Here is a 13,329-nt window from a genome sequence, read left to right as displayed (position 1 = left end):
AAGACTCTGCCCTACTTTTCTAAGAAGATAATCTCCCTCCCTTCCCCTCTCTTCCTCTCCCTCCCCACTTTTCCTTTGCTTTTATTCAAAGACTGTATATAAGAGATAAAAAGGAATCACAGAGGTAGACACCCTCAGGCTCACATTTGCTCAGAGACCCATGAGTGGATCCCTCTGTTTTTACCCACCTCACAGTTGTAGTTTAGCATCAAAATTTACTGCTCCTCTTTGCCCTCTGGTTGCCTGCTTGACTTATCAACTGGACTACAAATTCTATAAAAAGTATCTTTATTTCTAACTTTTCACTCTAGCACAAAATATCCATAAAGTAGCTATTTCACAATTATTTGAAGAAGAAAGGAATGAGGGAAAGTAGAAGAAAGAAAAAGGCAGGTTTAACAGCATGCCAAGAATTTTTTTTTTTATGAAATGTTAAGCATATTTATGCAAACTAGTATTTCTCCCTGGTAATGATCCTAAGATGAATAAATAATATAAATCATGCAAAGTGATGAAGACAAAAATTCTCTCTCAATATATTTCTTGCCTACATGTGCTTAAGCCAGCAAAGACTGGGCAACTGTCCAGCTGTTATCTAATTCTGTCATTTTCCTTGGGGAGTCACAGAGACTGCACCAGGTTCTCAGGCTCTGTATCATTGGGCCCTGCACATAAAACTTGTCAAAGCAATTCTACTTCACTTCCTAGGGCAAATCCTAAGTCACCAGTACAGTTTATGTCTTGGTTTTATAGCTAAACATTTAACATCAATATAATGTACAAATATAATTGGTACATACTGGAATTTATTCTCTATTTTTGGAGCATATATATTAGCATCGACCTGAAAAAGGGTAGTTTTTAAGTGACTTTTATCAACACAAATACAACTGGAAATTTAGAGCCTAGTCTAAACTATCTAGCTTGGCTACAATTAGGCATGTAACTCTAAGTTCCCCACTTCCTCCAAATTCTCTATGTGGCTCATTCTGATCAAGTCTTTGGGAATTATAATTTTTATTTGTAATTTAAGATAACACTGAATGTTTTTAGCTATAGTAAACTTGAAATGAGTATGGGTTCTTTCATTTTAGAGGTACTATGTGACATATTCTATCTTCTATATGGGAAAAAAGGAAACAAAACAAAAATCTTGAATTATTTGCTGGAGAAAATGCATTTAATACCTTACAGTTACACTGGACTATTCTAAGAGCTAAAAATAACTGCCAGAAAGTATGTCTAAAAAGCTGAACTTATTTGCATCCCACAGAGCTGATCCATGTCCAAATTCCTTTTGAAACCACCAGGAGTTCCACACTTCTATCAGCAAGCTAACAAGAAGGTAAGAACAAGGACCTTGGCAAATTAACTCAAGTTATAAAGATATTATGGGTGTGGGTTTTCTAGACTTTCCTTAAACACACATGCACACACAGCCTGGCTTTGTCTCCTCTTCAGATCTGATCTGACTGTAGGCAATACACATATTTGCAGGACACTTGTTTCATTTTGTTTTTTTGTTTTCCAACAGAATGCATAAAATGTAGATTTTATTGTGACAAATTTGTTTTTCCCTAAGTAATTAATACTTGGGATTTATTATTTTCTTTTTGTGCATCTAATATAACATTTGCCAGCTAAGGAATCTAATCTGTAATTCAATTTTTTAACACAGCCTATTTTCATGATGAAGATTTCTTTTCCGGAACACTGAACACAGCTTCAGATATCAGGAGATAGAGAACCTCTTGGTGACAGATACTGCTGGTTTGTAATAAAATGCATTGAAAACGCTCACCAACGTTTTCAGGCAAGCTTCGATTTAAAAGAAAGTAAACCCTGAACATTGCATTTCTATGTATTTGATTTCTGCTGTAGTAATAGATATAAATTCTCCTTGAATGAGTAGGGAAGAAAGGGAAATAGAAAAAAAAAAGGCAAGAATGATATTAATGGCGAGGAAAGCAGACTGCGGAAGACGCACAGAGCACACATCTCAGTGAAAGTAATGGCCTCGGGCGCAGCCATGGCTAGAAGCCCATTACGGTGAACAAAGACGAAAACTACTTCATACCTGGGACAGAGGCTGGGTGGTTTTGGAGATAGATAGTTGTGTCAGATGGTTAGGGGACGCTAAGTGAGACATGCCAAGATGAGGGAAAGACTGAGATGGGAAAGGGCACATTCATGCAATGAGGTGGGTGGAAACTGTGGCCTCTTGGACTGCAAATAGCAGATCAGAGACAATGGACACACTCCCAGCCAGATAAGAGGCACCTTGGTTCCCTATCCCCAGGTAAAAACAGGAGAACAAGCAAGACAGTCATTAAGAATTGAGCAAATGGGGCTCTACTGATCATTCAAACAGAACTCAATCATGGGAACTTGTAAAACGCTTTCCTTTAGTCTGTACAGTTAGGGTCAACAGTTTACCAGTCTATAGCGAAAGAAAGGGTGGAAGGCTAAAGGAAAGATCACATCATAGAGTCTAACTCAGTCCATAAGTCTCTGCCAAGGCTGGTTCTCACTTTGTATTTCTGGCCCCATTCAATGGATTGTTCTCCTTTGGGCTTGGGTTATCACGTGTCATGCCAACCCAGGACATTAGATAAAATAATAAACTCAAAATACATATTGTGATCTCATTGACCTCAATACCTTAATGACCCAGCTTTATTAACTGTACAGTCATTTATCTGATCTTGTTTGCCACAGCTATTAATATTGTCTCCAAATTTGAAGATCTAAAAATACACAAATAAATAAACACTTGATTACTGCATTCCTTAGCACAACCAAAACAGACCATTCTTCTAATTAGCTGGAATAATACCTCAAATCATGCCTGCATTCACTGAAGGGATCACACATTTAACAACTGACACATGACAGACTTAATTATACATAACTGTTAATTTATAATCAATATTTAGTAAAGTAGAAAATATAATATCTAGATTAGTTGGATGCATATTTCACATATTTTACTTCAGTTATTAAGTAACAACTGAATAGTAGATATGAACATCCTCACTTTAGAACTGAGGAAATTAAAATTCAGTAACATTAGGCAACTTAAGCAAAGTTATACAATAGTAGGAAGTGGCAGAGCCAGCAATAACACTTTATCAATTCAATTTACATTGTAAATATATGTAATGTCATCAAATTGAACTATAAGACATATGTCTTATTAAAGTTGGTACTAACATCATCCAAAGCACCTAAATAGATAGATCTTGTCTGGATGACCAAGTGGGCGGCCATCTAATTAGCTTAGGTTAAATGTAGATCAGTGGAAAGTACCACTTAGGTTTTTTCTTTAGTTTCCATGATGCTCTGCCTGGCTCCTGCTCCACATCTTGATCTACAATACTTAGTTTTCTGTCCTATAAACACTTGTGGTCATAGCCATCACCTCCCTCAGCCAAACAAACAACAGAAACATACCCATTTTATATAAACAAGTGATCAGAGCTGTCCCTCTGATGATTCAGACCACCAACCTCAAAAGAACTCCTTTATTTTCTTAGCTTCTTCTTTTGGGATACTGTGTAAGTATTGCTCATACTTGCGTTAATGCTTCTAAAGTACTCAAGTTCTATGTCACCATTTTATAAGAAAATAGAAACTGTCACTGTAAGGCCCTGTATTCGTCTCACTGGTCTATAAAACCTCTCTCCATCCCCAATTATTCTGTTTCCCTTTTTCTGCATTTTAGTCAATGAAGAAAGTTGTTTTTATTTTGCCCATTTCCATCCTAAACATTTCACTGTGAATGGCGGTACTGAACTCCTCATACAAAGCATAAACACAATCTTAATTTTCTGTCAGATAAAATCTGTTAAGGTTGGGCTGGGATGTGTCTCAAGTGGTAACACACTCGCCTGGCATGCGAGGGGCGCTGGGTTCGATCCTCAGCACCACATAAAATAAAATAAAGATGTTGTGTCCACCGAAAACTGAAAAAATAAATATAAATATTAAAAAAAATTCTCACTCTCTCTCTCTCTCTTTATAAAAAAAAAAAATCTGTTAAGGCATCTTCTCTGATTACCTAACTAAAGAATCATACAATTTCTTTTTAAAAAATAACAAATGAATTGCTCCATAACTTCATGTACATTTGGAACTTAAACCAAGATGTTTATTAAATTGGCTTCTAGATATTATTTGGACATAAACACTCTGAATTATTATGCATAAATGCAAAATTTAAAAAGACACTTTAAAATTTTAAAAATTGTGTTGAGTTTTAAATGTTGGCCTAGCCCAAACAACTCCATTTAAACCAAATTAATGGACATACTTTTTCTGTTTTAAAATTTTTACATTGTCACAAAACATGGCTTCATTCACCTAATAGCTACTGACACTTTATAAATGAGCTAAATATTTCAGATCTATCCATTGACGAAAGCTTGATGAATTGGTTAAATTCCATTAAAGGGAATGAGATTAAGATCTGGATTCTTTGTCAGTCACATGGCATTATAACTTCTCTCTCATTTTAAATAATAAAACGAGTTAAAAGATAATAGAGTGAGGAAACTTAGCACATATACAATATAGATGACAGTGCCATTGATAAAGGAGAATGGATACAAAAAAAAAAGATAAGTGCATTTACACACGCTTTCATAGCATAGGAAAACGTTACTTCTGATCCTCAATAATCCTAATCCACAAACCTAGAAACCATTAATCTATTTAAATCCTTCTGCTTACAATGTGTACCAGTCAGTATTGGTAATACAAAGGCACTGCAAGAAAAAATTGTGTGTGTGTGTGTGTGTGTGTGTGTGTGTGTGTGTGCGTGCATGCATAAAATAAGGAATACCTTTAATTTTGTGGATGGCCATCAATAAAAATATTTTAACCCTTTCTTAAGGTATACACAAATGGAAAATAACCCACAAAATAAATAACCAAGATTCCTCCTCAATCTTTTAAAGTTGAGAAATTGATTTATAGAAAAGTTCATCTATCATCTGTGCTTCCTTTTATGAGGAACAGAATCATTTAACTGACAAAGTGAAGAGTAGAAACACAGAGGTATAGATTTCTTGCTGATATGCCCTACTTAGAAGCCTTTCATCAGTGCTAAACATCAAACTCAGAAATCTTGACAAACTTAAAAAGACTGGAAACTATGATCTGAGGATGCTTAGGGAAAGGCCATGCTCTCTTGAAGGGCTTTCCAGTTCAGTAGGTCCCCAAAGAAAAGTCTCCTACCTAAAATTAAGATGGAAGGAAGTTGTGGGGGAAAAAATCCTAGAACCACGAAGACAAGATTGTTAATGAAAATGGCCTTGAGTTGCTCATAATTTGGAGTAACTAGGTTTTTTTTTTTTTTTTTTAAATATTTTTTTTAGTTGTCAATGAACCTTTATTTTATTTATTTTTTTTTTAAAGAGAGAGTGAGAGAGGAGAGAGAGAGAATTTTTAATGTTTATTTTTTAGTTCTCGGCGGACACAACATCTTTGTTGGTATGTGGTGCTGAGGCTCGAACCCGGGCCGCACGCATGCCAGGCGAGCGCGCTACCGCTTGAGCCACATCCCCAGCCCTGGAGTAACTAGGTTTGATAATGGTACTTTTCAGTTTCTGAACTGCAGGTACCAGGAATTCGATAGAAGCATTAATGCAAGTATGTGCAATATTTACACAGTATCCCAAAAGAAGCAGCTAGAAAATCACTTGGCAAAAGAACACAGTGCTCTTCATTGAATACTGAACGTTCTTGTTCTGACATTGGCAGCGAGTTTAGCATCAGGGTAAACCAGGCCTCTGGCACTCCTCATCTGTATTTAGGAACAGAGCATCAATCCTTAAATTATGGCTTCACTGAACTTAATAACCCTGATTACACCTCATAGTTGCTAATAACAAAACTTCATAAACTGTCTCATAAAAGTAATGATTTGTGTTGACCTTTCCAAAATCAAAAAACTAGGAGTTATTACTCAAACCATAGCCATTGACAATAATCCTTTAAAATTTTGAAAGTTAGATACCCTACCTTTCCTACATAGAGAGGGTCCGAACCCATATACTCTTCCAGCACAAAGAACTGATTCCACACCCAGCTGCGCTTGGTCCTGGAGCGCCCTGATTGGAAGTAGGGTTTGGATCTTGACCTTGAGAGTTCTGCTTGACTCATCCCAGAAAAACACAGGAAAAGAGCTATGAGCTGCAGGAAATGGCAGAACTCCACTTTACCCAACTTCATCTTTTTTTTTTTCTTTCTTTTTCCTGTGTAAGAAAAAAACCTTGACAAGAGAAGAGGCACAGTTCCAGTTGGCTTAGGAGCTCTTGCCTCCGGCAGGGTGTCAGCTGGGAGTCCAGAGATAATAATTTGTAGAGTGTTGGATTGGAAGAGGTCACCACTGCTGAAAAGTCTTTGCCAAGGAATGGTGTAATAGGTACCTGTCGGGACAAAGAGAAGAGTCTGTGTCAAAACCAAGAAACATTGAACTTTCATTCACTAACTCAATATTGAAGTCCCATGATATTATCATGTGTAGAATATTAAAATATTAACTGGATGCTTAGAAAATTATTATAACTCTTGCCATATCTGTCACATAAATATTGCTGATGCAGAATTATCTTCATTCCAAAACACGACCTTAAAATTTCATGTTTATTCTAGGGCATTTTACTTGAGCATATGGTTTAATTTACACAAATGTAGTAGCAGCAGCATTTTAGAAATCATTTTAATATTAGCCTTTTCTTCTTTTTCTTCTTTTTTTTCTAGTACTGCAGTCAGTTTCAGTATTAGAATGTGAAAGCAAAGAGGCTCAGAGCAGGGATCTAACCAAATGGGAAGGACATATGCTGGTTTAAACCTCTCAGTGAAACTGTAAAGAGAAATAAAGGAAGATGAGGTGATTCGAAACTGGTTGATTGATTCTGAGTCACAGAACACCAGCTGTTTTGATGTGTTCTGATTTGATTGTGATCAGCTGAAAAACTCAGCAGTTTCCATTTTCCACCCTCAGACCCATTGTCCTGTATGCTGCAGAGCATATGAAGTGAGGCGGCCTCGCTGTAGTCATCTGCAATTATACACATATTTATTGAACATTGGGCAGCATGCTATGTGCACAGTAGGGCCTTCTCCATAATCATTTATGGATCTTATTGTATTCATCAATGGATGTTTTAGAAAACCCAACTGTACTGTGAGACCCATCCATCACTGCCTTGCACCCAGAAGGTTCCACAGTGGGCCTGGAAAAGTCTGTTTATTCTGATGTGTATGAGTTACAGTCACAGAATTCTGATTATATAAGGGACACAAAATCACTTATAAACTTCCATACATTCCCTCAAAATAAAACACACTTTATTTATTTATTGTATACTGCAAAATAGCTGGAAGAGAGGGTTTTGAATATTCTAAATACAAAGGAATGATAAAAGTTTAAGTTGGTACTATGTTAATCATGATAATTCCATCATTACACAAATTAAATCATTATGTTTCACCTTGGTTTGTGAACTCATTTTACTTTCTAAAAATAAGTCCACAGTGAGGTGATTAAAGCAAAGGAATATCGTGTGTGTGTGTGTGTGTGTGTGTGTGTGTGCGTGTGCATGTGCACACACATAGGCATGCATGGTTTGAGAGAGAAAATACAGTCTTAAGAAAATGAAGCCAACAGGGTGCAGTGGCACATACCTACAATCCCATAAAATAGGAAGGCTGAGGCAAGAGGACTGCAAATTCGAGGCCAGCCTCAATAATTTAGCAAGGCTCTCATCAGATTAGTGAGACACTGTCTTAAAACAATCAAAAGGGATGGAGATGTAGCTCAATGGTAAACCACCATTGGGTTCAATCCCCAGTAGCCCTTCTTCCCCATTAAAAAAAAATGAATATGAAGCCAAAAGGTATCTTCCTCTTACAGCAGAAAACAGCCTACCCTAACACTGTAAGTTTTCCACATCTCAACCTCACTTCCTTGTAACTTCACTGTTACTCAGTGAACAAATAATTCTGGTAGTCTGCTTAATAAAATCCTGCATATAGAAGAAATGTGAAAGAAAAAAAATATATATATATACACATTTATTAAATATGTTAAATAGTCCACACAAGTGGAAGAAACAGACTGCATTGGCTTTGCACTCCATGAAAATGAACACATACATTTACAGGTATGTAAAGTGAAGGGGAGAAGCGGACAGAGAGGATTGAATAATAGGTACAAAATGCAGTCAGGGAAGATTATATTCTGGCACTCAACCACAGTAGAATGACTCTACTTAATAATTTATTGTATACTGCAAAATAGCTGGAAGAGAAGGTTTTGAGTATTCTAAATACAAAGGAATGATAAAAATTTAAGGTGATAATATGTTAATCATGGTAATTCCATCATTACACAATGTATACGTGCATGCAAATATCTGGCTGTACTTCATGAATATGTACAGTTATTATGCATCAGGTAAAAAATTTTAAGAGAGAATAAAAAGAAGTTGTTCTTTATAGAAATGATTCTAAAAGTGCTGGCTGTTCTAGAATTAGAATTATAAAGAACAAGTAACTTGGGGTCATGCCTTAAGGGTGCTTCACAGGCCCTTAATTAAGTTGGAAGCTAATAATGGGGAAGTCTGAGAAATAGGCTGGGCCTATTACAGAAGACAAGCAGGCAATTAAGCTAGGAACCTGTACATTAGCATATGGATTAGTCCAGTGATGGGACAGGAGTCCTGAGGAGTCTCTCATGCCATGAGGTGGTGTGGCTGTCAGCATGGGCAGGGTAAGTTTATGTAGCTCCTTTCACCATATGGCAAGCCAGGCTCTTGGGGATGAGGACGGGGTGTTCAGAATTGTGATTAGAGGACTGGGATGAGCTCAAAAAAAATGACAGCCACATATAGTTCCAGTTTTACCACTTTCATTTCAGTTAAAAATAATGACATAAATGCTTTGGTTCCTAAGATTTGTAAAAATGCAATATGCCAAACTATATGACCTAGGCTACTGTATGGATCAATAGACTTCGTACCATTTCTCATTGTGTACATGTATCTAATAAAACAACTAAACAGCAAATAAGCTTTTGGAATTCAAAATTGGGGAAGGTCGTATGATCACGTATTGATGCAGACTTTTTATTTGCACCAGGTGGAGATTCAATTTCTGAGTCTGTAATGTCTCAACTGTGCTACAATCTTGGATAAGAAAAGTTCCAAGAAGTGAAATTCCAGGATGAAACCTCAAGCCTGTCCCCTTGGAAATAAAATGATGATGTCTACCTCACAGGATTAAACAAGAATGCCTGGAACACCACACAGGGCTTGGCATATCCCAAGGCAGTTGAACAGAGTTGTTGAGATTATTACTCTCATCATATTTCTGAACTTCTATCTGGTTAGGATAAAATTAAAGTTGGTTTGTTAAGTGAAGTTGGGCTTTGTGCTAATGTTATCAATAAAATATTTTAGAAAATTCTTATTGTAAATGAAAACATTCTTGAAAGATAGATCTACTTGATGCCAGAGAATTATATGTTTATGAATTTAAAGACCCACATGGATATACAGCGGGGCACCAAAATATTTTTAAAAACAGTATGACTCTTCCTTAGAGGCATGTCCTGTGTAATTTATTTTTGGTACACAAAGTATCTGAATTGGAAAAGTTTATTTGAGTTCCCTTATCACATCCACTGATGGGAAACCAAAGAAAAACTTGGGGCAGGGGATAAGACCATAGGGGTCTTCATCCTATAACCTTGATCACTAGCTAACCATGACCTTGGAACCCTCTGGGATTTCATTTTCCACATTTACAAAACCACAGAGCTGTAAAAAATCATCTTATGAATTCTGGATTTTTTCCATGACATACTTCTGGGATTTTTACAATTATATAAAACCGACTTTGTTGGCTCTCTTAAAGCTGTGATGAAGTGCGTATTGCTAATAATTAAGGGTAGAGAAGTTCAAGAATGCGATAGGAATGTAAAAGAGGAGTTTGGCCTGCCTGTGAAATGTAGCAGACTTTTTATTAAGAGATGTTTAATTTACTTTTCTTGCCTCATGAAGATTATTTCTCTTCCATATAACAGGACTGTAGATACGTCAAATTAATTAGGATGTATAAAATGAAAGGAGTTGCAGAAAGTGCCATGGGTGACATCTTTTGAGATGATAATTTTGAAGGGGAGATAACTGAGAATCCTGTATTATGCCATTTAAATCCTTCAACTAGGATGAACATGAACCTCCATGAACAGATGCACCAACTCTACCTTTGTATCTATAGCACCTAGGAAAAAGGTAGGCTCTTAATTGACATTTAGGAAATATTTGAAATATATTTGTATTCATTATGATCTACTACACTTAAATGGAAAATTAGCCACATCATAAATCAATGTATTAATTCCTTTGAAACTCTACCACGCTTATGACTCACAAATAATTTGAAAATAGTCCTATTGAACTTCTCTGTAGCATTTGAAGGAAGTATTTGCCAGGTTTATGAGCCAAAGTTTCTTCATTTTGCTTCAAGTTCTACAAGATTGTATCAGGAAATTTTAAATAACTCTGTGTACATGATTAAAAAACAAACAAACCAAAAAAAAAAAAAAACCCCACTTCTCTCATGAGGCAGATAAATACCTCTGTGATACCCTTTGCTTTGGGGAACTAGAAAATGTATCTGTACAATTGTGATACGCAGTGAGTGCATCTGATAACATGTTCACCAATATTTGTGGTAGTTACCAACTCTGCCTAGAATGTACACCCCACTCAGTATGGTAACAATTGTCTGGCCTCAGGAGGGCTGTCCTCTTTCTTCACTCTTCCTCAAACCCCTGATTCCTTTTAAATAACCTCTGATTCTCAAGGTAAAGGCCAGTAGAACAGGTCAAACCAACTCATCCTTCACTGAGCTGGGTTATCACATAAGGAAAGCCCTGAAGAATTATTAAAACCTTCACATTCTTTGTGTGTGGTTGTTAACCAGAAGTAGCTAAAACTTGAACTTGAATTTTCCTCATGTGTTGCATAACCTTTCCAAACAGGTTTCCTATCCCTTTATAGATGCCAACATACATAAGAGACCATAAAAACATTGTTTTACTTGTAAATGAATTGTGGCCACAGAGCCAGTCACAATCAGCAGTATTGCACAATGGGTTAAATATTCCCTCACAAATCCATATTATAAAGACAAAGCCCTGCACCTGGCCTTGGACTTCAACAGGAGCTCATCTCCTCCCTTTCTTCTGTGCCTGAGCTTCACATAGAGGAGTTAATAATAGGAGACACATCAGAAATGGCAGAGTCCCCTGTGCTGTGCTGTGTTGTGTTTGCCATCACTATAGGAAGGCTTAGCGGAATGACCTGCAGGAGACATGGATGCTAACCTCCTCACCATGGCTAGTTCAGAAAAAATTTGCAAAAGTATGTGTTGGTATACAGCTGAGGTAACTCCCACTGATCTCTGTCAACCTCTGGACAGTTACAAATGGTGAGCATTAGAACCCTGGGAAGACAGAGAAGAAGAATTGGTTATATCTAAACAGAGAACTGAATAGGGGTCAACCAAAGATGTTTGCAAGAGTACTGGTGAGGGCTACTGGACTAAAGACTAACCTAACATAAAAAATGATCAAAGGAAGATTTAAAATGATTTTTTTTTTTTGCTGTGACATTATAAGGCTAAGACTTGTACTTTTTAAATTTATAATATCTTCCAGATTTTTTCCAAATTAAAATTAAATGAAAACCGGGGCAAGTAATCCTGTGAACAGCAAAACACACCTTAATCTAGCAGCATACAAAACAGAACCTTAAACAGGAGATTTTAAGTGAATTGAAGTAAAAAGGAAACCAGAAAGTAGTAAGAATTAGGCATTATTTGCTAAATCAACATCATTTATCTGAGATAAAATCACTTATCATACTACCACTTTGTTTCGATTATTTTTGTTCAGCAAAGTAGCAAAGAGTAATTTTAGATTATTTATTATTCATTTAACCTTAATAGGTAATATTATTTATCAAAATAAAATCAGTTTTAGAGAATTTTTCTGAATTTTCTAGTTCCCTAAACATGTCTATGAAACCTCTTTTAAAAATCATATCAAGTCATCATCATTCTCTTAATTAAGTGCTTTTTCAAATTTAAAAGGAATGACTGAAAGTTTCTTAGTTACAAAAAGAAATTTTTATGCATCAGCATATCAACTGTTAATCAGCTGAAGTACAAATCTTCCAGAACCTGTTCTATCTAAATTAAAGTCAGCATGATAAAAAAATGACAATAGTATAAATGTATCACATTCAGCCACTACATATTAACACATAGCCAAAGGAGTAGTTTTTAAAACATGCCTAATTGACAATTAATTTTCATATGCTAGACTGCTTTTTAAAAAGGCACACAGTGGTATATGCTATCTAGACATAATCTGTGTTATAATATATAACTACTAATTATGTTAAAAGGGTGGTATATTACTATTTTTGATTTTGTGACACTATAGTTGGGATATTTTTATTTCAATTCACTCTAAATATGTAATACCTTATCACAATTGAAAATCTTATACCCTCCAAGTTTCTCTAAATTCTAGACAAGAAGCTGCCTGAATATTGCATCAGATGTAGATATAAACCTGCTTAAGATACACTTAGAGTATACCACACTAACACATAGCTTAGTTTCCATTGGTAATATTGATTTAAAGAAGTCATATCTTCCTTTTAAAAGTGCTTACAGTTCACGATTAGTTGGAATGTCCTAAAACAAATTTAACAATCTGCATTTTCTAGGAAAGCAATTACAGGAATGACATTTGAGGGCTGTCAGTGTATTTAATAGAAGAAGCCATGAGAATCAGAAAAATCCATAGTAGCTGACTGCTGAACACTTGCAGAACCTAACTGATACTCTCAGAGATATTTTGTTGGCTCAGTTATGAGATACAATAGTACAAGAAACCATGGTCATAAAAATAACCACAAAATGGGGGAAAAAACTCTCATTGTTGGCCTATTGGGAAGAAACTGTCATTTCCAAGACTGCATTAAGGTTAAACAACATTTCAACAAGCAGCATGGTATTAACGAATCTGTGTGAAGGGTGAACAACACATTTGTGTAAAGATGGAAGTGACCTATTCCTCAGTAGAGTTTAGAGGGCACTTTGCAAAATGTTGTCATTACCTGAGAGTAACCTTCTCACTAGTTTTTGGTATGGTCTAAGAAAAGTCTTTACCTTTTTCAATATTCCTTGGGTATTCAGTGCCTCTACCTAAATTCAGCAAAGAGATTGTCTCCTAGTTCATCT

The 13,329-nt window shown here is 36.0% G+C and overlaps 1 protein-coding gene across 1 annotated transcript in view; it reads right to left on the bottom strand.

Moving 5' to 3' along the window:
- Window positions 1-6,234, bottom strand: part of CDH7 (cadherin 7) — a gene marked incomplete at both ends in the record, with an annotated part of 109,690 nt that extends 103,456 nt beyond the window's left edge. The window contains one exon of the mRNA XM_081263483.1: window positions 6,025-6,234. Within this exon, the coding sequence (XP_081119609.1) occupies window positions 6,025-6,234 (210 nt within the window). The remainder of the gene's footprint in view (window positions 1-6,024) is intronic.
- Window positions 6,235-13,329: the final 7,095 nt, after the last annotated feature.

Source organism: Spermophilus citellus, assembly GCF_964194105.1.
Source record: "Spermophilus citellus genome assembly, chromosome: 12".
In the NCBI taxonomy this organism is placed as follows: domain Eukaryota; kingdom Metazoa; phylum Chordata; class Mammalia; order Rodentia; family Sciuridae; genus Spermophilus; species Spermophilus citellus.
This window is presented reverse-complemented; position numbering and strand designations above follow the sequence as displayed.